This window comes from Pongo pygmaeus, chromosome 12 (genome assembly GCF_028885625.2).
Source record: "Pongo pygmaeus isolate AG05252 chromosome 12, NHGRI_mPonPyg2-v2.0_pri, whole genome shotgun sequence".
Taxonomy (NCBI): domain Eukaryota; kingdom Metazoa; phylum Chordata; class Mammalia; order Primates; family Hominidae; genus Pongo; species Pongo pygmaeus.
In genome coordinates, this window is record NC_072385.2 from 132,603,255 (window position 1) to 132,625,256 (window position 22,002).

A 22,002-nucleotide genomic window follows, 5' to 3' on the forward strand; every position below is an offset into this window, starting at 1 on the left:
AACCCCTGCTCCCAGGGGACTGCTGGGTCAACGTGGTCCAACAAGTGTAATATTCACAAGGAATGGGTGTTACAAGCCCAGCAGGCTGTATGGCTCTCATTAATTTGGCTAGAATCATTCATGAATAGCAGAATGTTTAATATGGAAGCAGCAGCCACCCAAATAGCAAACACAATTTGGGGACATCGAGGTTGGGTAGAGATGATGGGGCTGTTAGCGCCATGGCAGGGGTGAGGCAGAGTCCTACCAAGTGCTGATGGTGAAGTGTGTTGTCATCTCTTCCTGAACTTAAATTTGTTACATGATTCTAAGCAATTCACTTCCAATGCCTGGGACTCAGCTATTTCCTCTCCAAAATCAAGGGGCTGTACAGAGTGACCTTGGGGTGGTCTCCAGGGCTAACATCACACGGTGCCAATTATCCCAGTAAGAGGCCAAAGCCGTGGCCAGTTTGCCTGGAATTCTCCTGTGAATGGCCCAACAGAAATAATGAAAGTGAGTGAATGGTGTTACAGACACAGAAAGGCCTGGGAAGGAAGCTGACCAACTTCCTGGATACTTAGCCAGGCTCAGTCTTCTCAGTTAGATCTTTAAATGGATTGAGATTTGGCAAAATTGTTACAAATCCTGGCAGCATATCAACCAATGTCATTATACCAATTAAGTAACTAATATCCTAAAACTCTTTGACCCCAAGGAGTGTCAGGATTGTAGCACTGTGAAGATGCTGCACACGAATTAAGGTTGATCCCATCATTGGGGATTGTCAAGTTTGTGAGCCATCAGTGCGTAATCATCCTGGGACTCTTAAAATATGTGTATCACTATAGTCAGGGTTCTGCAGTGAGACAGAACCAATAGGCTAGATAGATAGGTAGCTATATAGACAGGTGATAGATAGATAGATAGATAGAAGACAAACAGATAGCTAGCTAGGGGGATGGAAAGAGGATATTCAGTAGGAGCAGTGGCTCATGTGATGGTGGAGGTGAGAAGTCCCAGAACAGCCTGTCTTAGAGCTGGAGACTCTGGGATGCCAGTCGTGTGACTCAGGACCCAAGTGGCAAGGCCTCAGAGCCAGGGAAGACAATGGCGTGACTCAGTCCAAGGCTGAAGGCCTGAGAGCCCAGGGCAGGGAGTGCTGGTGCAAGCCCAGAGTCTAAAGGCCGAGAGGCTAGAGTGCTGATGTCCAAGGGCAGGAGAAGAAGGGTGTCCCAGCTCTAGGAGACAGACACAGCTGCCTTTTAGTTCTATCCGGGATTGGATGGTGCCCAACCTGCATTCAGGCAGGTCTTCCCCCTCAGTCTGCTGACTCACACCCCAGTCTCCTCCAAAACAGCTCATCCTCTTATCCATCCATCTAGCTGAGGCTGAGACAAGATCTCACCAGCCAGCTGGGCCTCCCTCCAGCCAGCCAGGTTGAGGCCTGGCATTAACCATCACTATATGGCACTGCTCCTTCTGGCTAATCCCAGAGGGCAGAGGTCACGCAGGCACCGCATCAAGCCAGGGTTCCTTGTTTTGGTGTCAGCAAGAGGCTCCGAGGTGGAAGGGAAGACCACTCCCCAGTCAGTGTGTTCCAGTGTGTCGCAGGGCAGTGGCTGGAAGTAGGAGGCCTGTGTTCCCTTCATGGAAATGATCCTGAGGTTGGGCGGCCGCCTCCCTTCGCTGCCCAGAGCGGGTGCTGATGCGTTGTGCATGATCCAGAGGTTGGGCGGCCACCTCCCTTCGCTGCCCAGAGCAGGTGCTGATGCGTTGTGCATGATCCAGAGGTGGGGCGGCCGCCTCCCTTCGCTGCCCAGAGCGGGTGCTGATGCGTTGTGCATGATCCAGAGGTGGGGCGGCCACCTCCCTTCGCTGCCCAGAGCGGGTGCTGATGCGTTGTGCATGATCCAGAGGTTGGGCAGCCGTCTTCCTTCGCTGCCCAGAGCAGGTGCTGATGCGTTGTGCATTGCTGCGATTCCCTGCGTCTCTCCTCGCCCGCTGATGGGAACGCTCAGCAGCTCCTCTGCAGAAGCCGGGTCCTGTCCCTTCCCTGGGTGTTGATATGGTTTGGTCTGTGTCCCACCCAGTCTCATGTGGAATTGTCACTCCCAGTGTTGGAGGAGGGGCCTGTTGGGAGGCGGTGGGATCCCGGGGTGGGTTCTCAGGAAGGGTCCAGCACCACCCCTCTTGGTCCTGTGCAGTGAGTGAGTCCCCTGTGATCCGGTGGTCTCCATGTGTGGCTGCCCCTCTCCCTCTCAGCTCCTGGCTCCCACCCTGTGATGGGCCGCCTGCCCGGCCCCTTCCACCGTGACTGTGTTTCCAGAGGCCTCCCCAGAAGCCCAGCAGATGGCAGCACCATGCGTCCTGTACCACCTGCGCAACCCGGAGCCAGTTAAAGCTCTTTTCTCTATAAATGACCCAGTCTCAGTGGTTCTTTATGGCAGTGTGAGAACAGGCTGCTTACCGGTATGATAAGGGCAATCTGTGAAATTTGCCAGGATATTTTTAATATTGTTTTAATTATGAAATCATTCATGAGTTTTACATGAACAAAACTAAGAGTTTGGGAACACATAGAACAGGATGGCCTGGCACCAAGGGAAAACAACAGTCTGGTATTTTTGGGTCATAAAAGTTATAAAAAGCAAACCATGCTTTCTCTACATAACACTAGAGCGAAATAAAACATCCTGAAGCAAAACGTTCATAGCCCTCCTATGCCACTGTTGTCACTTGTGGTGAGATCATTAAGTGCTGCCTCGATGGTCTGTTTTATCCATGAATTAGTTACTACTCTCTTCTCTTAGTGCAGGTAGAACTCCAGCTCAGATGCATCTGAGTTTGCTTTCAATGCCGAAGGACTCCTATTTCTTGGGTGAGGCTGAGGGCTGCCTGGGCTGGGACCCAGCGCTCGGAATTCAGCTGCTTCACATGTGAAATGAGGACAGCAGCTTTACAGGGTCGACGTGGCTAACGGTGCCCCCCAGACTGCCTTGTTGAGTCAGGGAGGGAGTTTCCTCCGGGATCACTGGGCTGTGTTCCCCGTGAGTGAGGGTGTAAGGAGGGGTGAGAGCAGCATGTGGCAGGGCAGCTGCTGGAGGCAGAAGCCTGGGGTCTGAGGCTCATATGTTGGTAAATCTCTGGAGGATGAGACAAGTCACTTTGCCTTGTTGGTCCTTAAGGCTCCAGCCTCTCCCTCAGAATCCCTTTCCTCCTCCCACCGGCCCTGCAGGAAGCCAGGAGTGCTCTTCCCAGGAGAAGAGGGAAGCCAGATGCAGGCCCTGTGGACACCTGGTGATGGGCAGGGGGTGTGGAAACGCCAGTGCTGGAGGGACCGCCAGGGCAGAGTGCAGATGAGCACAGCATCGGAGACACCAGAAAGTAGAGATAGGAGGATGGCAAGAGTAGTGTTTCCAGGGTTCGCAAAATAAAGATGTGTAATCTGTAAATACATTTTAATGGCAAAGCCCCAGAAGGAACAAATCAGGCAATGTTTGTTTACAAGAAAAGGCCAGACAGATGCAGCTATAATATTTATTCATCCATGCCTGAGAGTAATTACAACATAGTACTAGATTTGCCCGTGTTTGGAAAACAGTCGTCCTGGTGATTTTGGATTTGCCTGTGTTTGGAAAATAGTCGTACGGTGATTTTGGGAACACGAAGCTGTTCTGCAGGATTCAGTGTCCTGCCACTTTGCCCTCAGAGGGCTCTCGGCAGCCTTTGAGTATCCCAGCACTCTCCTGCAAAAATGCAGAACAAACATTAATAACATCTGAATTCTGACTGCTCCAGTAACAGCACACACTTGATACAAGACAGAAGGGCCTGGACAGGAGTTCTTTTCACAGAGGACCGCTGGCAAGATGAGCCATCCTTCTTCCTTGTCACGCTGGAGGGAAGTTTCTGGCTTCCGGACGAATGCTTGTTTGCAGGAGGCCACAGAGGAGCCACGTGGCAAAGGTTCCTACTCACAGAGTGGGATCTGCGATCCGCAGGCAGGGTCCTTCAGGAAGAAGCCGTGCTGAGCACACAGGTCCCTGCGACCACAGATGCACAGAACACCTGGCCTTGCCCCTGGTGTCAGTCAGGCTAATTAGGGGCCCGGAAAGCTATTTAAATTCACAAAGAGCCTCACTCCCAGGCCAGGTCTTTTTGGTTCCATGCATGGGAGCCAGGTGCAAAGATGAATGTGCTCTCAGCAGAATGACCCCGGGCTCTGCTTGTCTCCGAGTACAGGATCTAGTCTCACACTGAATTTCGGAAGGGAGCCCGATCATGTTGGCAATGCCCCCTCCTGTATGCAAGTGACTTTGTTTAAATTAAAATTTGTATTTTTAGTTGACAGATACTAACTGCATATATTTACGTTTTAAACATGGTTTTGATACCTTTATACTGTGGAGAGATTATATCAAGTTAATTAACATATCGTCACCTCACATCTTTTTTTGGCAGTGAGAACATTTAAAATCTATTATTCTAGTGGCTGGCTGTGGTCCCAGCACTTTGGGAGTTTCAGACTGGAGGATCTCTTGGGCCTAAGGGCTCAACACCAGCCTGGGCAGCATAGCAAGACTGCATCTCTGCAAAAAATTTAAAAATTAGCCAGGCATGGTGGTGAGCGCCTGTAGACCCAGCCACTCGAGAGGCTGAGGCAGGAGGGTCGACGCTGCAGTGAGCTATGTTTGTGCCACTGCACTCCAGTCTGGGCGACAGAGCAAGACTCTATCTCAAAAAAAACAACAACAACAACAAAAAAAAACCTATTGTTTTAGCAATTTTGAAATATGCGATCATTATGACGAAGCGTGCGCCTCATGCCGTGCAGCGGATCTGAGGCGCCCTCCTCCTGCCTGAGACTTTGTGCCTGTGACCAGCACCTCCCTGCTTCCCTCTGGAGGCCACTGTTCTGCTCTCTGCTTCTCTCAGTTCAAAAGTCAAACTTACACAAGTGAGTTTTTGATATGGCTTCCCTTGGGGTTCTGCATACAAGGTAAGGGGGTAAAACATAAACATGCACATTTTTCCACACTGATGAATTTAAAAGTCAGCATTTTGCTTCAGCTTCTCCTTCCTCTCCTGTGCTTCCAGCCGATCCTCAGATTAGGTGGAAGCAAACGCCTGAAAGTCAGCGTTTTGGAACCGGTTTGGAACGCTTAGTTTTGGAACCGGTTTGTACAAATGGAAGGCATTTATTTTCATTCCTCTCACTAAGCAGGCTCACATTCTGGCTCATTGTCATTAGCTTGTAAATAAAACCTCCCGGAGGAAGGTGCAGAACGGACTAGGAACCATGGAGTAAACAAAAATATGCAGGGAGCCCCAGCAGAGCTGCTCCGACACCCACATCCTGTCCAACCACTGCGGTGGCAGCTGGAAACATGCGGCATGGTGTGGCTCACCTGCTCCGAGTCCTGAGCTGCGGCCTGCTGCGGTGAGGTTCCTGCGTCCCGGTGCTTCCCGCATCTCAGCTGGGGAGTTCCTCCGCCTGTCTCCGAGATGGGCAGTGTGGATTTAGTGCCAGCACGTGTCCTGTGGGAGACACGTGTCCAGTTATCGGGAGAGGGCCCGGCACCGTGACTGTGGAGGGGAGAGAGTGCGGCATGAGCGACAGCAAGGCGGCCGTGCTTGTCTTTGGCAGGAACACTCCAACCCACTTTCATTTCACACTCAGTCAAGTCGATCATAATCTGATATATTTTGGAAAAAATTAGCACTGCTCTCTTCATAGGAAAAATGATTTTAGAATTTGCAGCCGAGAGGACCCTGTCTCCACGCAGCTGAGCTGTGGCTTTCTTACAACAATCATGCAAGGGACACGGGCTGCAGTGAGGATTTCCCCCCAGTCACTGCCAAGAGACGCATCCAAATGACAGACAACATTAGGCTTTTCCTGGGTCGGGGCATCATCCCTGTGCAGGCAAAGGGCCCAACACCATCTTCAACCTGAGCCTGAAGACCCCAGCCCCGACCTGGAGATGAGGGGGAGGAAGCGCCATCCCAGAGGAGCAAGGGTAGAGGCCCCCTGGTCTCCGGGAGGCGTGGAGAGCTGGGGCCAGTGCAGGAAGGGAAGCTCTGGTGAGACTGGGACCTTTTGAGGAGGGAAGAGCAAGTTACCCGGAAACTCATCACAAATACTGTGGGATTTACCTGTAAGTACGAAACAGCTTTTCCATCAGAACTTAACAGCTACTATATTTTCCAGCTGTTTGCCTTGATTCTACGTTTTTACCTGCCCCCACCCCCATTCCCCAAATACTGAGCTGCTGGACTCCTTCCCTTGGTGGTCATTCATCTCTGACCTCTGCACGGCACCATCATCGCGGGTCCTGAGCACTCCCCCCACCGCCTGAAGAGGACCGCAGGCCCTGGAGGTGGCTTCCCGTGACCCTGTGTCAACACGGCAACGGCAGACAATACTATAATGTCTACAAACAACTCCCGAGGTCCTCCCGGGGAGCGCAGTCCCCGCACCATAGCGCAGTCCGCACAGACATTCCAGCACCGCCAGCAAAGGCATCGCAAACCAAAGTCCAGTGCACAGTCACCGCGCCACCCTTGCGGACTCCGACCTAGGTGTACATGGAAGACAGCCCTCCTGTCCGTGGGGAGGGCCTGAGTCTGCCTCTCCTCTGTACAGGCCCAACGGTCCTTGGTGGTTCAGTGCTTGTGATGGTGTCATTAGGAGCAAATGGCATTTAGTCATCGCTTCAGCCTGATCACCGAGGGGGGCTGGGGTGTTGCTTGAGTTTGACTTGGTGACCTCTCCACATCTCAGTTTTCTCATTCGTAAAGTGGGATAAAATAGCAACTTCCTTCAGTGAGAATCCACTGACATAAAGTCTGTAAGGAGTTAGCACCAATGCCAGCTTCTATTAAAATTCAGTGAAGGTCAGGTGTTCTTGCCATGTGAAAGCACATTAATTTCTCATTCACTCTCTGCTAATTACTGTAAACGGAACTGGATCTACTTGATAATCATTTCAAAGTCACATCCACCCAGAACTTGGGAATGTTACCTTGTCTGGAAGTAAGGTTTTTTCAGATGTAATTAGTTAGGGTGAGTCTATCCTGGGGTAGGGTGGAACCTGGAATCCAGCAGGACTGGTGCCCTTATAAGAAGAGGGGCATTTGAACACAGACACGCAGCGGAGAAGGCTGGGTAAAGACAGAGGGAGAGGTTGGCGTGATGAGTCTGTAGGCCAAGCAATGCCAGTGAACACCAGCAGTGCACCAAAGGCTGGGTATGCAAGGCAGCATTCGTCCTTCCAACCTTTGCGGGGAGCAAAGCCCTGCCAACACTGTGACTTGGTCTTCTGGCCTCCAGAACTGTGAAAGAATCAACGTCTGTTGCTTTAAACCACCAAACGTGTGGTTCTTTGTTATGGCAGCCCTCGCCCTCCTTGGCCTGAACCGTCACCACTCTGCCTTACCTCTCAATATCCCAAGTAAAAGCCACCTGAACAAACCATGTCTTAACAGAGTATGTCTTGAAAATGTTGAAAAACGACTTTCCTCATTTTATGAATTTGCTGCATAATAGAAATTTAAATTAAAATAATTTGCATTCACTGTTCACTATTGTATTATAAGCATCATGCTTATTTCAATCTAGAGAGATCTTATGTCTTTTTAAATTATTTTCTATATTCATTGAGGTTCTGAATTGTGTAAAAGCATCAAAAACAATCCTTGTCAAATAATCCTGACTTTTCTGTACAATTGCATATGTGGCTATTTCGCCATTTGAATTCAAGCTTCTTCATGAACACTTTAGAAACAGGGACAGGGTGTGCCCGTGCCTCTGAATTCAACCCTCTTTCCTTTGTATCAGGTCGGAGCACCTCCCTAAGATGAGAAATATTAACTGCACTCTTACTAATTGCGAGATGCTTCTGGACAAAGAAATGAGGAAAGATTCACAGGGAGAAGAAGCCACTCCCTGCAGGGGGGGATTTGGGGAGGGTGCACACAGTGCGGGCGATTTGAGGAGGTTGCACACAGTGGGGGGGATTTAAGGAGGTGGCACACAATGGGGGGGATTTGGGGAGGTGGCACACAGTGGGGGGATTTGGGGAGGTTGCACACAGTGGGGGGATTTGGGGAGGTTGCACACAGTGGGGGGATCTGGGGAGGTTGCTCACAGTGGGGGAATTTGGAGAGGTTGCTCACAGTGGGGGGATTTGAAGAGGTTGCTCACAGTGGGGGGGATTAGAGGAGGTTGCATACAGTATGGGGATTTGAGGGGGTAGCACACATTGTGGGGGATTTGGGGAGGTTGCACACAGTGAGGGGATTTGGGGGGATGCACACAGTGGTGGGGATTTGGGGAGGTTGCACAGAGTGGGGGGGATTTGGAGAGGTTGCACAGAGTGGGGGTTATTTGGGGAGGTTGCTCACAGTGGGGAGATTTGGGGAGGTTGCTCACAGTGGGGGTATTTCTGTTTGCAAACAGTGGAGGTATTTGAGGAGCTTGCAAACAGTGGGGGTATTTGAGGAGCTTACACACAGTGGGGGGATTTGAGGAGGGTGCACACAGTGGGGGGGATTAGAGGAGGTTGCACACAGTAGGGGGATTTGAGGAGGTAGCAAACATTGTGGGGGATTTGAGGAGGTTGCACAAAGTGGGGGGGATATGGGGAGGTTGTACACAGTGGGGGGATTGGAGGAGGTTGCACACAGTGGGGGGACTTGGGGGGGTTGCACACAGTGGTAGGGGTAGGGGGAGGTTGCACACAGTGGGGGGATTTGGGGAGGTTGCACACCGTGGGGGGATTTGAGTAGGTTGCTCACAGTGGGGAGGATTTGAGGAGGATGCACACAGTGTGGGAGATTTGAGGGGGTTGCACAGAGTGAGGGGGATTTTGGGGTTTGTACACGGTGTGGATTTGGGGAGGTTGAACACTGGGGGCATTTGAGGAGGTTGCACACAGTGGGGGAGATTTGGGAATGTTGCACACTGTGGGGGGATTTGTGGAGATTGCACACAGTGGGGGGATTTGGGAAGGTTGCACACATTTGGGGGGATTTGAGGAGGTTGCACACAATGGGATTTTGAGGGGGTTGCACACAGTGGGAGAGATTTGAGGAGGTTTATCACAGTTGGGATTTGAGGAGGTTGCATACAGTAGGGGGATTTGGGGGGGTGGCACTGTGGGGATTTGAGGAGGTTGCACACAGTGAGGGGACTTGGGGAGGTTTCTCACATTTGCAGGGGATTTGGGGGGTTGCAAACAGTGGGGGGATTTGAGGAGGTTGCACATAGTGGGGGGATTTGGGGAAGTTGCACATAGTGGGGGGAATTGAGGTTGCACACAGTGGGGGGGAGTTAAGGATATTGCACAAAGTGGGGGGATTTTAGGAGGTTGAACACTATGGGGGGGATTTGAGGAGGTTGAACACAGTGGGGGAGATTTGGGGAGGTTGCACACAGTGGGGGGATATGGGAAGGTTGCACACAGTAGGGGAGATTTGTGGAGGTTGCGCACAGTGGGGGGGAATTTGGGGAGGATGCATACAGTGGGGTGATTAGAGGAGGTTGCACACAGTGGGGGATGGGGGAAGTTGCACAGAGTGCGGAGGATTTGAGGAGGTTGCACAGAGTAGCGGGGATTTTGGGATGTTGCACACAGTGGGGGGGATTTGGGGAGGTTGCACACAGTGGGGGAGATTTGGGGAGGTTGCACACAGTGTGGGGGATTTGAGGAGGTTGCACGCCATGGGGGGATTTGAGGAGGTTGCTCACAGTGGGGGAGATTTGAAGAGGTTGCGCAGTTGGGGGTTTGAAGAGGTTGCTCACAGTGGGGGGATTTGAGGAGGTTGCACACAGTTGGCGGGATTTGAGGAGTTTGCACACAGTGTGGGAGATTTGGGGGGGTTGCACACTTTGAACGGAATTTGGCGGTTTGCACACAGTGGGGGTTTTTTGGGGAGGTTGCACAATGTGGGCCGATTTGAGGAGGTTGCACAGAATGGCGGGGATTTGGGGAGGTTCCACACAGTGGCAGGGATTTAGGGAGGTTGCACACAGTGGCAGGGATTTGGGGAGGTTGCATACAGTGGGGTGGATTTGGGGAAGTTGCACAGAGTGGGGGGTTTTTCGGGAGGTTGCACAGAGTGGGGGGGATTTGAGGAGGTTGCACAGAGTGGGGGGATTTGGGGAGGTTGCACAGAGTTGGGGGGATTTGAGGAGGTTGCCCACAGTTGGGGGGATTTGGGGAGGTTGCACAGAGCGTGGGGATTTGGGAAGGTTGCACACAGTGGGGGGAATTTGGGGATGTTGCTCACAGTTGGGGGGATTTGAGGAGGTCGCACACAGTAGGGGGATTTGGGAAGGTCGCACGCAGTAGGGGGGATTTGAGGAGGTTGCACAGAGTGGGGGGGATTTGGTGAGGCTGCACAGAGTGGGGGGATTTGGGGAGGCTGCATAGAGTGGGGGGATTTGGGGAGGTTGCTCACAGTGGGGGAGATTTGGGGAGGTTGCTCACAGTAGGGGGTTTGGGGAGGTTGCACACAGTGGAGGGCATTTGGGGAGGTTGCACATAGTGGGGGGATTTGAGGTTGCACACAGTGGGGGAGATTTGGGGAGGTTGCACACAGTAGGGGGGAATTTGGGGAGGTTTCATACAGTGGGGGGAATTGGGGGAGGTTTCATACAGTAGGGGGGAATTTGGGGAGGTTTCACACAGTGGGGGGGATTTGAGGAGGCTACAAGCAGTGGGGGAGATTTGGGGAGGTTGCTCACAGTAGGGGGATTTGAGGAGGTTGCACAAAGAGGTGGGGATTTGGGGAGGTTGCACACAGTGGGAGGATTTGAGGAGGTTGCACACAGTGTGGGGATTTGGTGGGGTTGCACACAGTGGGGGGATGGGGGAGGTTGCACAGAGTGGGGGGATTTGGGGAGGTTGCTCACAATAGGGGGATTTGAGGAGGTTGCACACAGTGTGGGGATTTGGTGGGGTTGCACACAGTGGGGGGATTTGGTGGGGTTGCACACAGTGGGGGGATAGGGGGAGGTTGCACACAGTGTGGGGATTTGGGGAGGTTGCACACAGTGGGGGGATTTGGTGGGGTTGCACACAGTGGGGGGATTTGGGGTTGCACACAGTGGGGGGATTTGGTGGGGTTGCACACAGTGGGGGGATTTGGTGGGGTTGCACACAGTGGGGGGATTTGGTGGCGTTGCACACAGTGGGGGGATTTGGTGGGGTTGCACACAGTGGGGGGATTTGGTGGGGTTGCACACAGTGGGGGGATTTGGGGAGGTTGCACACAGTGGGGGGATTTGGTGGGGTTGCACACAGTGGGGGGATTTGGTGGGGTTGCACACAGTGGGGGGATAGGGGGAGGTTGCACACAGTGGGGGGATTTGGTGGGGTTGCACACAGTGGGGGGATTTGGTGGGGTTGCACACAGTGGGGGGATTTGGTGGGGTTGCACACAGTGGGGGGATTTGGTGGGGTTGCACACAGTGGGGGGATTTGGTGGGGTTGCACACAGTGGGGGGATAGGGGGAGGTTGCACACAGTGGGGGGATTTGGTGGGGTTGCACACAGTGGGGGGATTTGGTGGGGTTGCACACAGTGGGGGGATTTGGTGGGGTTGCACACAGTGGGGGGATTTGGTGGGGTTGCACACAGTGGGGGGATTTGGTGGGGTTGCACACAGTGGGGGGATTTGGTGGGGTTGCACACAGTGGGGGGATTTGGTGGGGTTGCACACAGTGGGGGGATAGGGGGAGGTTGCACAGAGTGGGGAGGATTTGGGAAGATTGCACAGAGTAGGGGGGATTTTGGGAGGTTGCATACAGTTGGGTGATTAGGGGATGTTGCACACATTGGGGGATGGGGGAGGTTGCACAGTGTGGGGGCGATTTGGGGAGGTTGCACAGAGTAGGGGGGATTTGGGGAGTTTGAACACAGTGGGGGTGATCAGGGGAGGTTGCAAATAGTGGGGGGGATTTGGGGAGGTTGCACAGATTGGGGGTGATTTGCGGAGGTTGCACAGAGTGGGCGGGATTTGGGTTGCTCACAGTGGGGGGATTTGAGGAGGTTACACACAGTGGGGGGATTTGAGGATGTTGCACACAGTGGGGGGATTTGGGGAGGGTGCACACAGTCTGGGAGATTAGAGGAGGTTGCACACAGTGGGGAGGATTAGAAGAGGTTGCACACAGTAGGGGGATTTGAAGAGGTTGCACACGTTGGGGATTTGGGGAGGTTGCACACAGTGAGGCGATTTGAGGAGGTTGCACACAGTGGGGGGATTTAGGGGGTTACACACAGGGGGACTTCAGGAGGTTGCACGCAGTGTGGGGGATTTGGGGAGGTTGCACACAGTAGGGGGATTTGAGGAGGTTGCACACAGTGGGGGGATTTGGGGGGTGGCACACAGTGGTAGGGATGGGGGAGGTTGCATAGAGTGGGGGGGATTTGAGGAGGTTGCACAGAGTGGGGGGGATTTGGGGATGTTGCACAGAGTGGGGGGGATTTGGGGAGGTTGCACACAATGGGCGGGATTTGAGGAGGTGGCACACATTGGGGGGGATTTGGGGAGGTTGTACAGAGTGGTGGGGATTTGGGGAGCCTGCACAGTGTGGGGATTTGAGAAGGCTGCACACAGTGGGGGGATTTGGAGGGGTTGCAAACAGTGAAGGGAATAGAGGGAGGTTGCACAGAGTCGGGGGGATTTGGGGAGGTTGCAGAATGGAGGGGATGTTGGGAGGTTGCACACAGTGGGGGGGATTTGGCGCGGGTGCACACAGTGGGGGAGATTTGGGGAGGTTTCACAGAGTGGGGGGGATTTGAGGAGTTTGCTCACAGTGGGGGGAATTTGAGGAGGTTGCACATATTGGGGGGATTTCAGGAGGTTGCTTACAATGGGGGAATTTGAGGAGGTTGCACACAGTAGCGGGGATTTGAGGAGGTTGCACACAGTAGCGGGGATTTGAGGAGGTTGCACACAGTAGCGGGGATTTGAGGAGGTTGCACACAGTCGGGGAGATTTGGGGGGGTTGCACACAGTGAGGGGAATATAAGGGGTTGCACACAGTGGGGGGCATTTAGGGAGGTTGGATACTGTTGGGGAATTTGAGGAGGTTACACACAGTGGGGGGGATTTCGGGAGGTTGCACACAGTCGGGGAGATTTGGGGGGGTTGCACACAGTGAGGGGAATATAGGGGGTTGCACACAGTGGGGGGCATTTAGGGAGGTTGGATACTGTTGGGGAATTTGAGGAGGTTACACACAGTTCGGGGGATTTGGGGAGGTTGCACACAGTCGGGGAGATTTGGGGGGGTTGCACACAGTGAGGGGAATATAGGGGGTTGCACACAGTGAGGGGGGGATTTGGGGAGGTTGGACACTGTTGGGGAATTTGAGGAGGTTACACACAGTTTGGGGGATTTGGGGAGGTTGCACAGCGTAGGGGGGTTTGGGGAAGTTGCACAGAGTTGGGATTTAGGGAGGTTGCACAGAGTGGGGGGGATTTGGGCAGGTTGCACAGAGTGGGGGGGATTTGTGGAGGTTGCACACAGTGGCGGGATTTGGGGAGGTTGCACATGGGGGGGGATTTGAGGAGGTTGCACATGGTGTGGGGGGATTTCGGGAGGTTGCGCAGAGTAGGGGGGATTTCGGGAGGTTGCGCAGAGTAGGGGGGATTTGGGGAGGCTGCACAGAGTAGGGGGGATTTGGGGAGGTTGCACAGAGTGGGGTAGATTTGAGGTTGCACACAGTTGGGATTTTGGGAGGTTGCACAGAGTGGGGTTGATTTTGGGAGGTTGCACACAGTTGGGGAGATTTAGAGAACTTGCACACAGTGGGGGGATTTGTGGAGGTTGCACACTGTTGGGGAGATTTAGAGAACTTGCACACAGTGTGGGGGATTTGTGGAGGTTGCACACAGTGGGAGTATTTGAGGAGGTTGCTCACAGTGCGGGCATTTGAGTAGGTTGCTGACAGTGGGAGGGGATTTGAGGAGGTTGAAGACAGAGGGGGCGATTTGGGGAGGTTGCACACGGGGGGATTTGAGGAGGTTGCTCACAGTGGGGGCATTTGGGGAGTTTGCTCACAGTGGGGGGATTTGGGGAGGTTGCACATAGTGGGGGGATTTGGGGAGGTTGCACAGAGTTGGGGGGGATTTAAGGAGGTTGCACACAGTGTGGGGTATTTGAGGAGGTTGAACACAGTGGGGGGATTTGAGGAGGTTGCACACAGTGGGGGATTTGGGGACGTTGCTCACAGTGGGGGGATTTGGGGAGGTTGTTCACAGTGGGGGGATTTGAGGAGGTTGCACACAGTGGGGGGACGTGGGGAGTTTGCACACAGTGTGGGGATTTGGGGAGGTCGCTCACAGTGGGCGGATTTGAGGAGGTTGCACACAGTGGGTGGATTTGAGGAATTTGAACACAGTTGGGATTTCGGGAGGTTGCAAACAGTGGGGGGATTTGGGGAGGTTGCACACAGTGGGGGGATTTGGGGCGGTTGCCCACAGTCGGGGAATTTGAGGAGGCTGCACACAGTACGAGGGATTTAAGGAGGTTGCAGACAGTGGGCGGGATTTGGGGAGGTTGCACACAGTGAGGGGATTTGAGGAGGTTGCGCACAGTGGGGGGATTTGGGGGGTTGCACACATTGTGGGGGATAGCAGGAGGATTCACAGAGTGGGGGGGATTTGAGGAGGTTCCACAGAGTGGGAGGATTTGGGGAGGTAGCACACAGTGGGGGTATTTGGCGAGGTTGCAAAGAGTGGGAGGATTTGGGGAGTTTGCACACAGTTGGGAGATTTGGGGATGTTACACACCGTGGGGGGAATTTGGGGACATTGCAGACATAGGGCCGGATTTGGGGAGGTTGCACACAGTGGGGGGATTTGAGGAGGTTGCACACAGTGGGGGGATTTGAGGAGGTTGCACACAGCGAGGGATTTGGGGACGTTGCTCACAGTGGGGGGATTTGGGGCGGTTGTTCACAGTGGGTGGATTTGAGGAGGTTGCACACAGTTGGGGGGATGTGGAGAGTTTGCACACAGTGTGGGGATTTGGGGAGGTTGCTCACAGTGGGCGGATTTGAGGAGGTTGCACACAGTGGGTGGATTTGAGGAATTTGGACACAGTTGGGGGGATTTCGGGAGGTTGCAAACAGTGGGGGGATTTGAGGAGGTTGCACACAGTACTGGGGATTTAAGGAGGTTGCAGACAGTGGGGGGGATTTGGGGAGGTTGCACACAGTGGGGGGATTTGGGGAGGTTGCACACAGTGGGAGGATTTGAGGAGGTTGCACACAGTGGGGGGATTTGGGGGGGTGGCACACATTGGGAGGGATAGCAGGAGGTTTCACAGAGTGGGGGGATTTGGGGAGGTAGCACACAGTGGGGGTACTTGGGGAGGTTGCAAAGAGGGGGGATTTGGGGAGTTTGCACACAGTTGGGAGATTTGGGGATGTTGCACACAGTAGGGGGGATTTGGGGACGTTGCACACAGTGGGCGGGATTTGGGGAGGTTGCACACAGTGGGGGGGATTTGGGGAGGTTGCACATAGTGGGGAATTTTGAGGAGGTTGCTCACAGTGGGGGGATGTGGGGAGGTTGTTCACAGTGGGGGGATTTGAGGAGGTTGCACACAGCTGGGGGGATTTAACGAGGTTACACAGAATGTGTGAGTTTTGGGGGAGTTGCACACAGTGAGGGAGATATGGGGGTTTGCGCACAGTGGGGGGGATTTGCGGGGGTTGCACACAGTGGGAGGGATGGGGGAGGTTGCACACAGTGGGGGGGATATAGGGAGGCTGCACAGGGGGGATTTGGAGAGGTTGCACACAGTGGGGGGGATTTGGGGAGGTTGCACACAGTGGGGGGGATTTGGGGAGATTGCACACAGTGGGAGATATTTGGGGAGGTTGCAGAGATTGGGGGGATATGTGGAGGTTCCACAGAGTGGGCGGGATTTGGGGAGGTTGCACAGAGTGGGGGGATTTGAGGAGTTTGCTCACAGTGGGGGGGATTTGAGGAAGTTGCGCACAGTGGGGGGATTTGAGGAGGTTGCAGACAGGGGCGGATTTGGGGAGGTTGCAGACAGGGGCGGATTTGGGGAGGTTGCACACGGGGGGGATTTGGGGAGGTTGCACACAGTGGGGGGATTTGGGAAGGTTGCACACAGCGGGGGGATTTCGGGAGGTTGCACACAGTGGGGGGGATTTGAGGAGGTTGCACACAGTGGGGGGGATTTGAGGAGGTTGCACACAGTGGGGGGGATTTGAGGAGGTTGCACACAGTGGGGGGATTTGAGGAATTTGCTCACAGTGGGGGGATTTGGAGAGGTTGCTCACAGTGGGGGGATTTGGGGAGGTGGCACACAGTGGGGGATTTGGGAGACGTTGCTCACAGTGGGGGGATTTGAGGAGGTTGCTCACAGTGTGGGGGATTTGGGTAGGTGGCACACAGTGGGGGATTTGGGAGACGTTGCTCACAGTGGGGGGATTTGAGGAGGTTGCTCACAGTGTGGGGGATTTGAGGAGGTTGCACACAGTGGGGGGATTTGAGGAATTTGCTCACAGTGGGGGGATTTGGAGAGGTTGCTCACAGTGGGGGGATTTGGGGAGGTTGCACACAGTGGGGGATTTGGGAGACGTTGCTCACAGTGGGGGGATTTGAGGAGGTTGCTCACAGTGTGGGGGATTTGAGGAGGTTGCACAGAGTGGGGGGGATGTGGGGAGTTTGCACATAGTGGGGGGATTTGGGCAGGTTGCTCACAGTCAGGGGATTTGAGGAGGTTGCACACAGTGGGGAGATTTGAGGAGGTTGCTCAAAGTGGGCGGATTTGAGGAGGTTGCACACAGTGAGGGGATTTTAGGAGTTTGAACACAGTTGGGGGGATTTTGGGAGGTTGCAAACAGTTGGGGGATTTGAGGAGTTTGCACACAGTGTGGGGATTTGAGGAGGGTGCACAGAGTACGGGGGATTTGAGGAGGTTGCATACAGTGGCAGGGATTTGGGGAGGTTGCACACTGTGGGGGGATTTGAGGAGAGTGCACAAATTTGGGGGTATTTGAGGATGGTTGCACACAGTGGGGGGATTTGGGGGGATTGCTCACAGTGGGGGGATTTGAGGAGGTTGCACACAGTGGGGGGATGTGGGGAGTTTGCACAGAGTGGGGGGATTTGAGGAGGTTGCACACAGTGTGGGGATTTGTTGTTTTGCTCACAGTGGGGGAGATTCAGGGGGGTTGCACACAGTGGGGGGATTTGGGGAGGTAGCACACAGTGGGGGGATTTGAGGAGGTTGCACACAGTGGGGGGATTTGGGGCTTTGCTCACAGTGGGGGAGATTTGGGGGGTTGCACACAGTGGGCAGATTTGGGGAGGTTGCACACAGTAGGGGGATTTGAGGAGGTTGCACAAAGTGGGGGGATTTGGGGGTTTGTTCACAGTGAGGGAGATTTGGGGGGTTGCACATAGTGGGGGGATTTAGGAGCTTGCACACAGTGGGGGTTTGGGGAGGTTGCAGACAGTGAGAGGGATTTGGGGAGGCTGCACACAGTGGGTGGTGTTTGGGTGGAGCCTTAGCGATGTGTCAGACTTGAACATTCTAGGCTGGGTTAAGATGATAAGGAGGGAGCATTCTACGGAAAGATTGAGGCTTGAATAAAAGGCAAGAAGTGGGAATGGCTGGGCATCTCCAGGGACAGATCAGAGAGACTGCGAGGGCACGGTGGCAGGGCCAGTGTGGGGTAGATGGTCTGGGATCAGGAGAGGGAGACAGATCAGAGAGACTGTGAGGGCACGGTGGCAGGCTGGTGTGGGGTAGAGAGACTGTGAGGGCACGGTGGCAGGCTGGTGTGGGGTAGAGAGACTGTGAGAGCACGGTGGCAGGCTGGTGTGGGGTAGAGAGACTGTAAGGGCACGGTGGCAGGCTGGTGTGGGGTAGAGAGACTGTGAGGGCACGGTGGCAGGCCGGTGTGGGGTAGAGAGACTGTGAGGGCACGGTGGCAGGCCGGTGTGGGGTAGAGAGACTGTGAGGGCACGGTGGCAGGCCGGTGTGGGGTAGAGAGACTGTGAGGGCACGGTGGCAGGCCGGTGTGGGGTAGAGAGACTGTGAGGGCACGGTGGCAGGCCGGTGTGGGGTAGAGAGACTGTGAGGGCACGGTGGCTAGACAGCCTGGGGTCAGGAGAGGGCACGGTGGCAGGGCCGGTGTGGGGTAGAGAGACTGTGAGGGCACGGTGGCAGGCTGGTGTGGGGTAGAGAGACTGTGAGGGCACGGTGGCAGGGCCGGTGTGGGGTAGACAGCCTGGGGTCAGGAGAGGGCACGGTGGCAGGCTGGTGTGGGGTAGAGAGACTGTGAGGGCACGGTGGCAGGGCGGGTGTGGGGTAGAGAGACTGTGAGGGCACGGTGGCTAGACAGCCTGGGGTCAGGAGAGGGCACGGTGGCAGGGCCGGTGTGGGGTAGAGAGACTGTGAGGGCACGGTGGCAGGCTGGTGTGGGGTAGAGAGACTGTGAGGGCACGGTGGCAGGGCCGGTGTGGGGTAGAGAGACTGTGAGGGCACGGTTGCAGGGCTGGTGTGGGGTAGACAGCCTGGGGTCAGCAGAGGGCACGGTGGCAGGCTGGTGTGGGGTAGAGAGACTGTGAGGGCATGGTGGCAGGCTGGTGTGGGGTAGAGAGACTGTGAGGGCATGGTGGCAGGGCCGGTGTGGGGTAGAGAGACTGTGAGGGCACGGTGGCAGGGCCGGTGTGGGGTAGAGAGACTGTGAGGGCACGGTGGCAGGGCCGGTGTGGGGTAGAGAGACTGTGAGGGCACGGTGGCAGGGCCGGTGTGGGGTAGACAGCCTGGGGTCAGGAGAGGGTGGAAAGCACATTTCCCACCTATATTTGCTCAGAAGTGGGTGGAGAAAGTGGGGCCGCAGAGGGAGGGGCTGGGAGCTGCCCAGAGAAAGCAGATGAGCCTGGCAGCCAGGCTTGGGTTCTGGGCTGGAAACTGGAAAATGCGTTCAGCTGAAGCCACCGGGGGACTGCGAGGTGGGAGGCTGTCGTTGCTGCGGCTCATATGTGACCAGCCTGGGAGCAGCTCCCTCTGCTCGTTTCCAGGGCAGATGTGGGTCTCTAAGGAGCACAGGTCCTTCCCCAGGTCCTCTGGGGCCCGAGTGCCTCACAGACGCTGACTGACTCTGAGGGATTCCACTACAACAGGTTCGGATCCCCCGTGCTGTGTAGCCCAGGCTGGCCACTCTATGTCTGTCCCCCAGCAAAGGGCCAGTTCCCTCGGACTTCCCTAATGACGTCCTGAAGACAATTCCTGTCATCAACATGCAGTTCAGATGACCAGAAGCTTCAGACTCCATCTCAAGAGACTCAGGCCGTCTCTGCCCCAAGGCCCCAAGGCCTCTGGGGAAAGAGGGCCCTGGAGGAGGAGGGTCCCTGGGGAGGAGGGTCCTGGGGGAAGAGGGCACCGGGTCACCCATGGCTTACAGGGATCCCGTGGCCCGCAGCCCCATGGCTGCCTCAGCCTAGTCCCAGCTGGCTTCCATCCAGCATGCTTGTGAATCTAATGATAAAGAGAAGAGAGATGGCAGGAACCCCCTAAGCCGTGCCTAGAGAAAGAGGACCCGTCAGCTCACAGTGTGGGAAGGTGCGGGAGGGAACAAAGGGTTAGACGCCCTGGACAGAGGACAAACCTGGCTGCATCCTAGGGAAGGACCTCGCGGCTTTCCCATGGATTTGCTGGAAATTAATGCAAATGATTCAAACTTTCTTGAATTTATAATGCATACCGTAGGTAGGAATATCAATACAAAATACAGCTGAAATCAGCAAAAAGATATAGGGCACTGTTTACCAGTGACAAGGAAAACCTGAAAAATTGTATTTCAGAAATCGCAGAACTAAGTGATGGTGGAAAAGTAGAGTTGGTAAAAATAATAAAAATAAGAGCGAATGGAGAAGGACTGGAACTGCACATTTAGCATCTTCCCTGGACAGTAAGAATCAACAGACAAAATCTTCATGAAATTTAAGTTTAAAATGCTGAGCTAAGAAAGCCGGACCTGAAGAAATCATACCACAAAGGAAAACGCCTCCATGGCGAAAGGTCTAACTGGCAAAACTGACATGGACCAAAGAACTGATTTGGGGAATGAATTTTTAGTGTAAAAGTTTGCACAGAAAGAATTCAACTTGGTGAAAACAATTTCAATGCAATAAAACAAGTATAATACCTTGGAGGTATTTTAAATGCAGTGTCAAGAAAGTTGATGGAGTCGGTTTGATGGAGTTAACTCCAAATCATAGATTTGCAGTGAAAATATATTAACAATTTGTCACATTAATAATAATCAGACCAAAACATACAGTGTTAGACCCCAGACAGCAGGGTGGGTAGAAAATGAGGAGGAGAGTAGAGAAGCAAACACCTTTGTCTCACTAGGAGAGGAAACGTGTTTGCTGAGCACCTGCTGTGTGCCACACTGTGCTGGGTTCTCTCCCCTCCTGTGTCTCTCTCCGCTGTCTCTGTCTCTCTTTCTCCCTTTCCCTCTCTGTTCTCCTCCCTACTCCTCACCGCACAATAATGCCCTAAGGTGGAAATAAGATCATGTTTTTAAAGTTGAAGAATGAGACACAGAGGGAGGCGAGGCTGGGATTGCATTGAGCCCATTTGCTGGGAGCAGCATGGGGGTCTCAGGGTAGGTGGTGGGAAGACACTTCCTGAATGACTGACTTGACCTTCTGAGCTCACCTAATCATAGGTCTGGAGGTGCTGTGGTTTTGGTCCACGATGTTTCTGCCCTGGAACCCCAGGGTCTTCCCTGTTACGGTCTCTGACTCTGTAACTGCCGCTGTTCTCAAGCGTGTGTTAGCACATTAACATCCACTTTTTCATATCTTTCAGCTAAGTGGCATTTTGCAAACTAAATTGGTGCTTGGTAGCATATTTTTAGAACTCCAGAGTCTAAAATCAACTATAGCCAAATATTTCTTTCCCAAGTTTCCTTGGAAAGGTATTCATTTAATCTATGGCTGTCAATCTTAAAGAAAATTGCTATTTTTCTTGTGAGTGCGGGCTACAGACGCTAATATTTATCATAATGATAATGTGATAGATGTTTATAGGGATGTTTGCAAATACAAAATTGTTTATGAATAGGAAATTATAGTCATATCAGTTTTTGTTACAATTATACATTTAATAGTTATAATTACAGAACTAGCTAATTTGAAGTTATTTGCTTACAGCCTATTCAATTTTTATTGCTTAGTCTATTTCATGGTTAGCTGAGGGTTTTAATTATTAGTAATTGAGGTTTTTAAGGTTTAAAGACCAAATGATTCATAAAACATAGGGAATATTTCCTGCCACCACCCCGTCTAAAACTAGAGACACCATTTAAAGGTTAAAGTAGTCTCTTCCCAAAACAGATCAATATAGTGTCTTGTAGAGAGAATAGGTGACTATTCAATCTTCACTGGTAATGATTATTTGAAACAACAGCCCTGGCATGTGGAATATAATCTTCCCGCGAGGAGAAGCAGGGCAGCTGCAGCACGACCTCCAGCACCAGACAGGTCTTGGGTTCAAGGATCTGCTCTGGGCCTACCAGCTTTGAGCAAGTAACAGGCTCTCGCTCCACCTCCACATGCTACACTGAAAATGGACACAATCATAGCACTTCGTTAGTTTTCTGGGGCTGCAGTCACAGAGGATCACAGACTTGGCTGCTTAAACAGCAGAAGTTTATGACCTAGAGCTCTGGAGGCAGGAGTCCACATCGTGGTGCCTGCAGGCGGCTCCCCCTGCCTCCCTCCCAGTTCCTGAGGCTGCTGGCGATCTTCGCAGGCCCCAGCTTAGAGAAACCCCACCCTTATCTCTGCCTTCCCGTCGAGATGGCCTTCGCCTGCTCAGCATGACTCAGTCCAAACTCTTCTTTCTAGAGGAACACCAGCTATATTGAATTAGGGGCCCCTCTACTCCAGGACAGTCTCATTTTAACTAATTACACCTGCAGAGACCTTAGTTCCAAATAAGGTT

The 22,002-nt window shown here is 53.5% G+C and overlaps 1 protein-coding gene across 5 annotated transcripts in view; it reads right to left on the reverse strand.

The window, feature by feature from the left end:
• Positions 1-2,488: 2,488 nt before the first annotated feature.
• The window catches only part of TPO (thyroid peroxidase), a 126,944-nt gene continuing 107,430 nt past the window's right edge, over positions 2,489-22,002 (reverse strand). For 4 of the 5 annotated variants that reach the window (XM_054475237.1, XM_054475235.1, XM_054475236.1 and 1 more), the window contains 2 exons: positions 5,391-5,520; positions 2,489-3,728 (listed from right to left, as the gene is read on the reverse strand). In XM_054475237.1, the coding sequence (XP_054331212.1) occupies positions 3,666-3,728; positions 5,391-5,520 (193 nt within the window). In that variant the 3' untranslated portion in view covers positions 2,489-3,665. Of the gene's footprint in view, positions 3,729-5,198; positions 5,521-22,002 lie in introns of those variants that run through there. The other variant, XM_054475238.1, reaches the window with a different exon arrangement.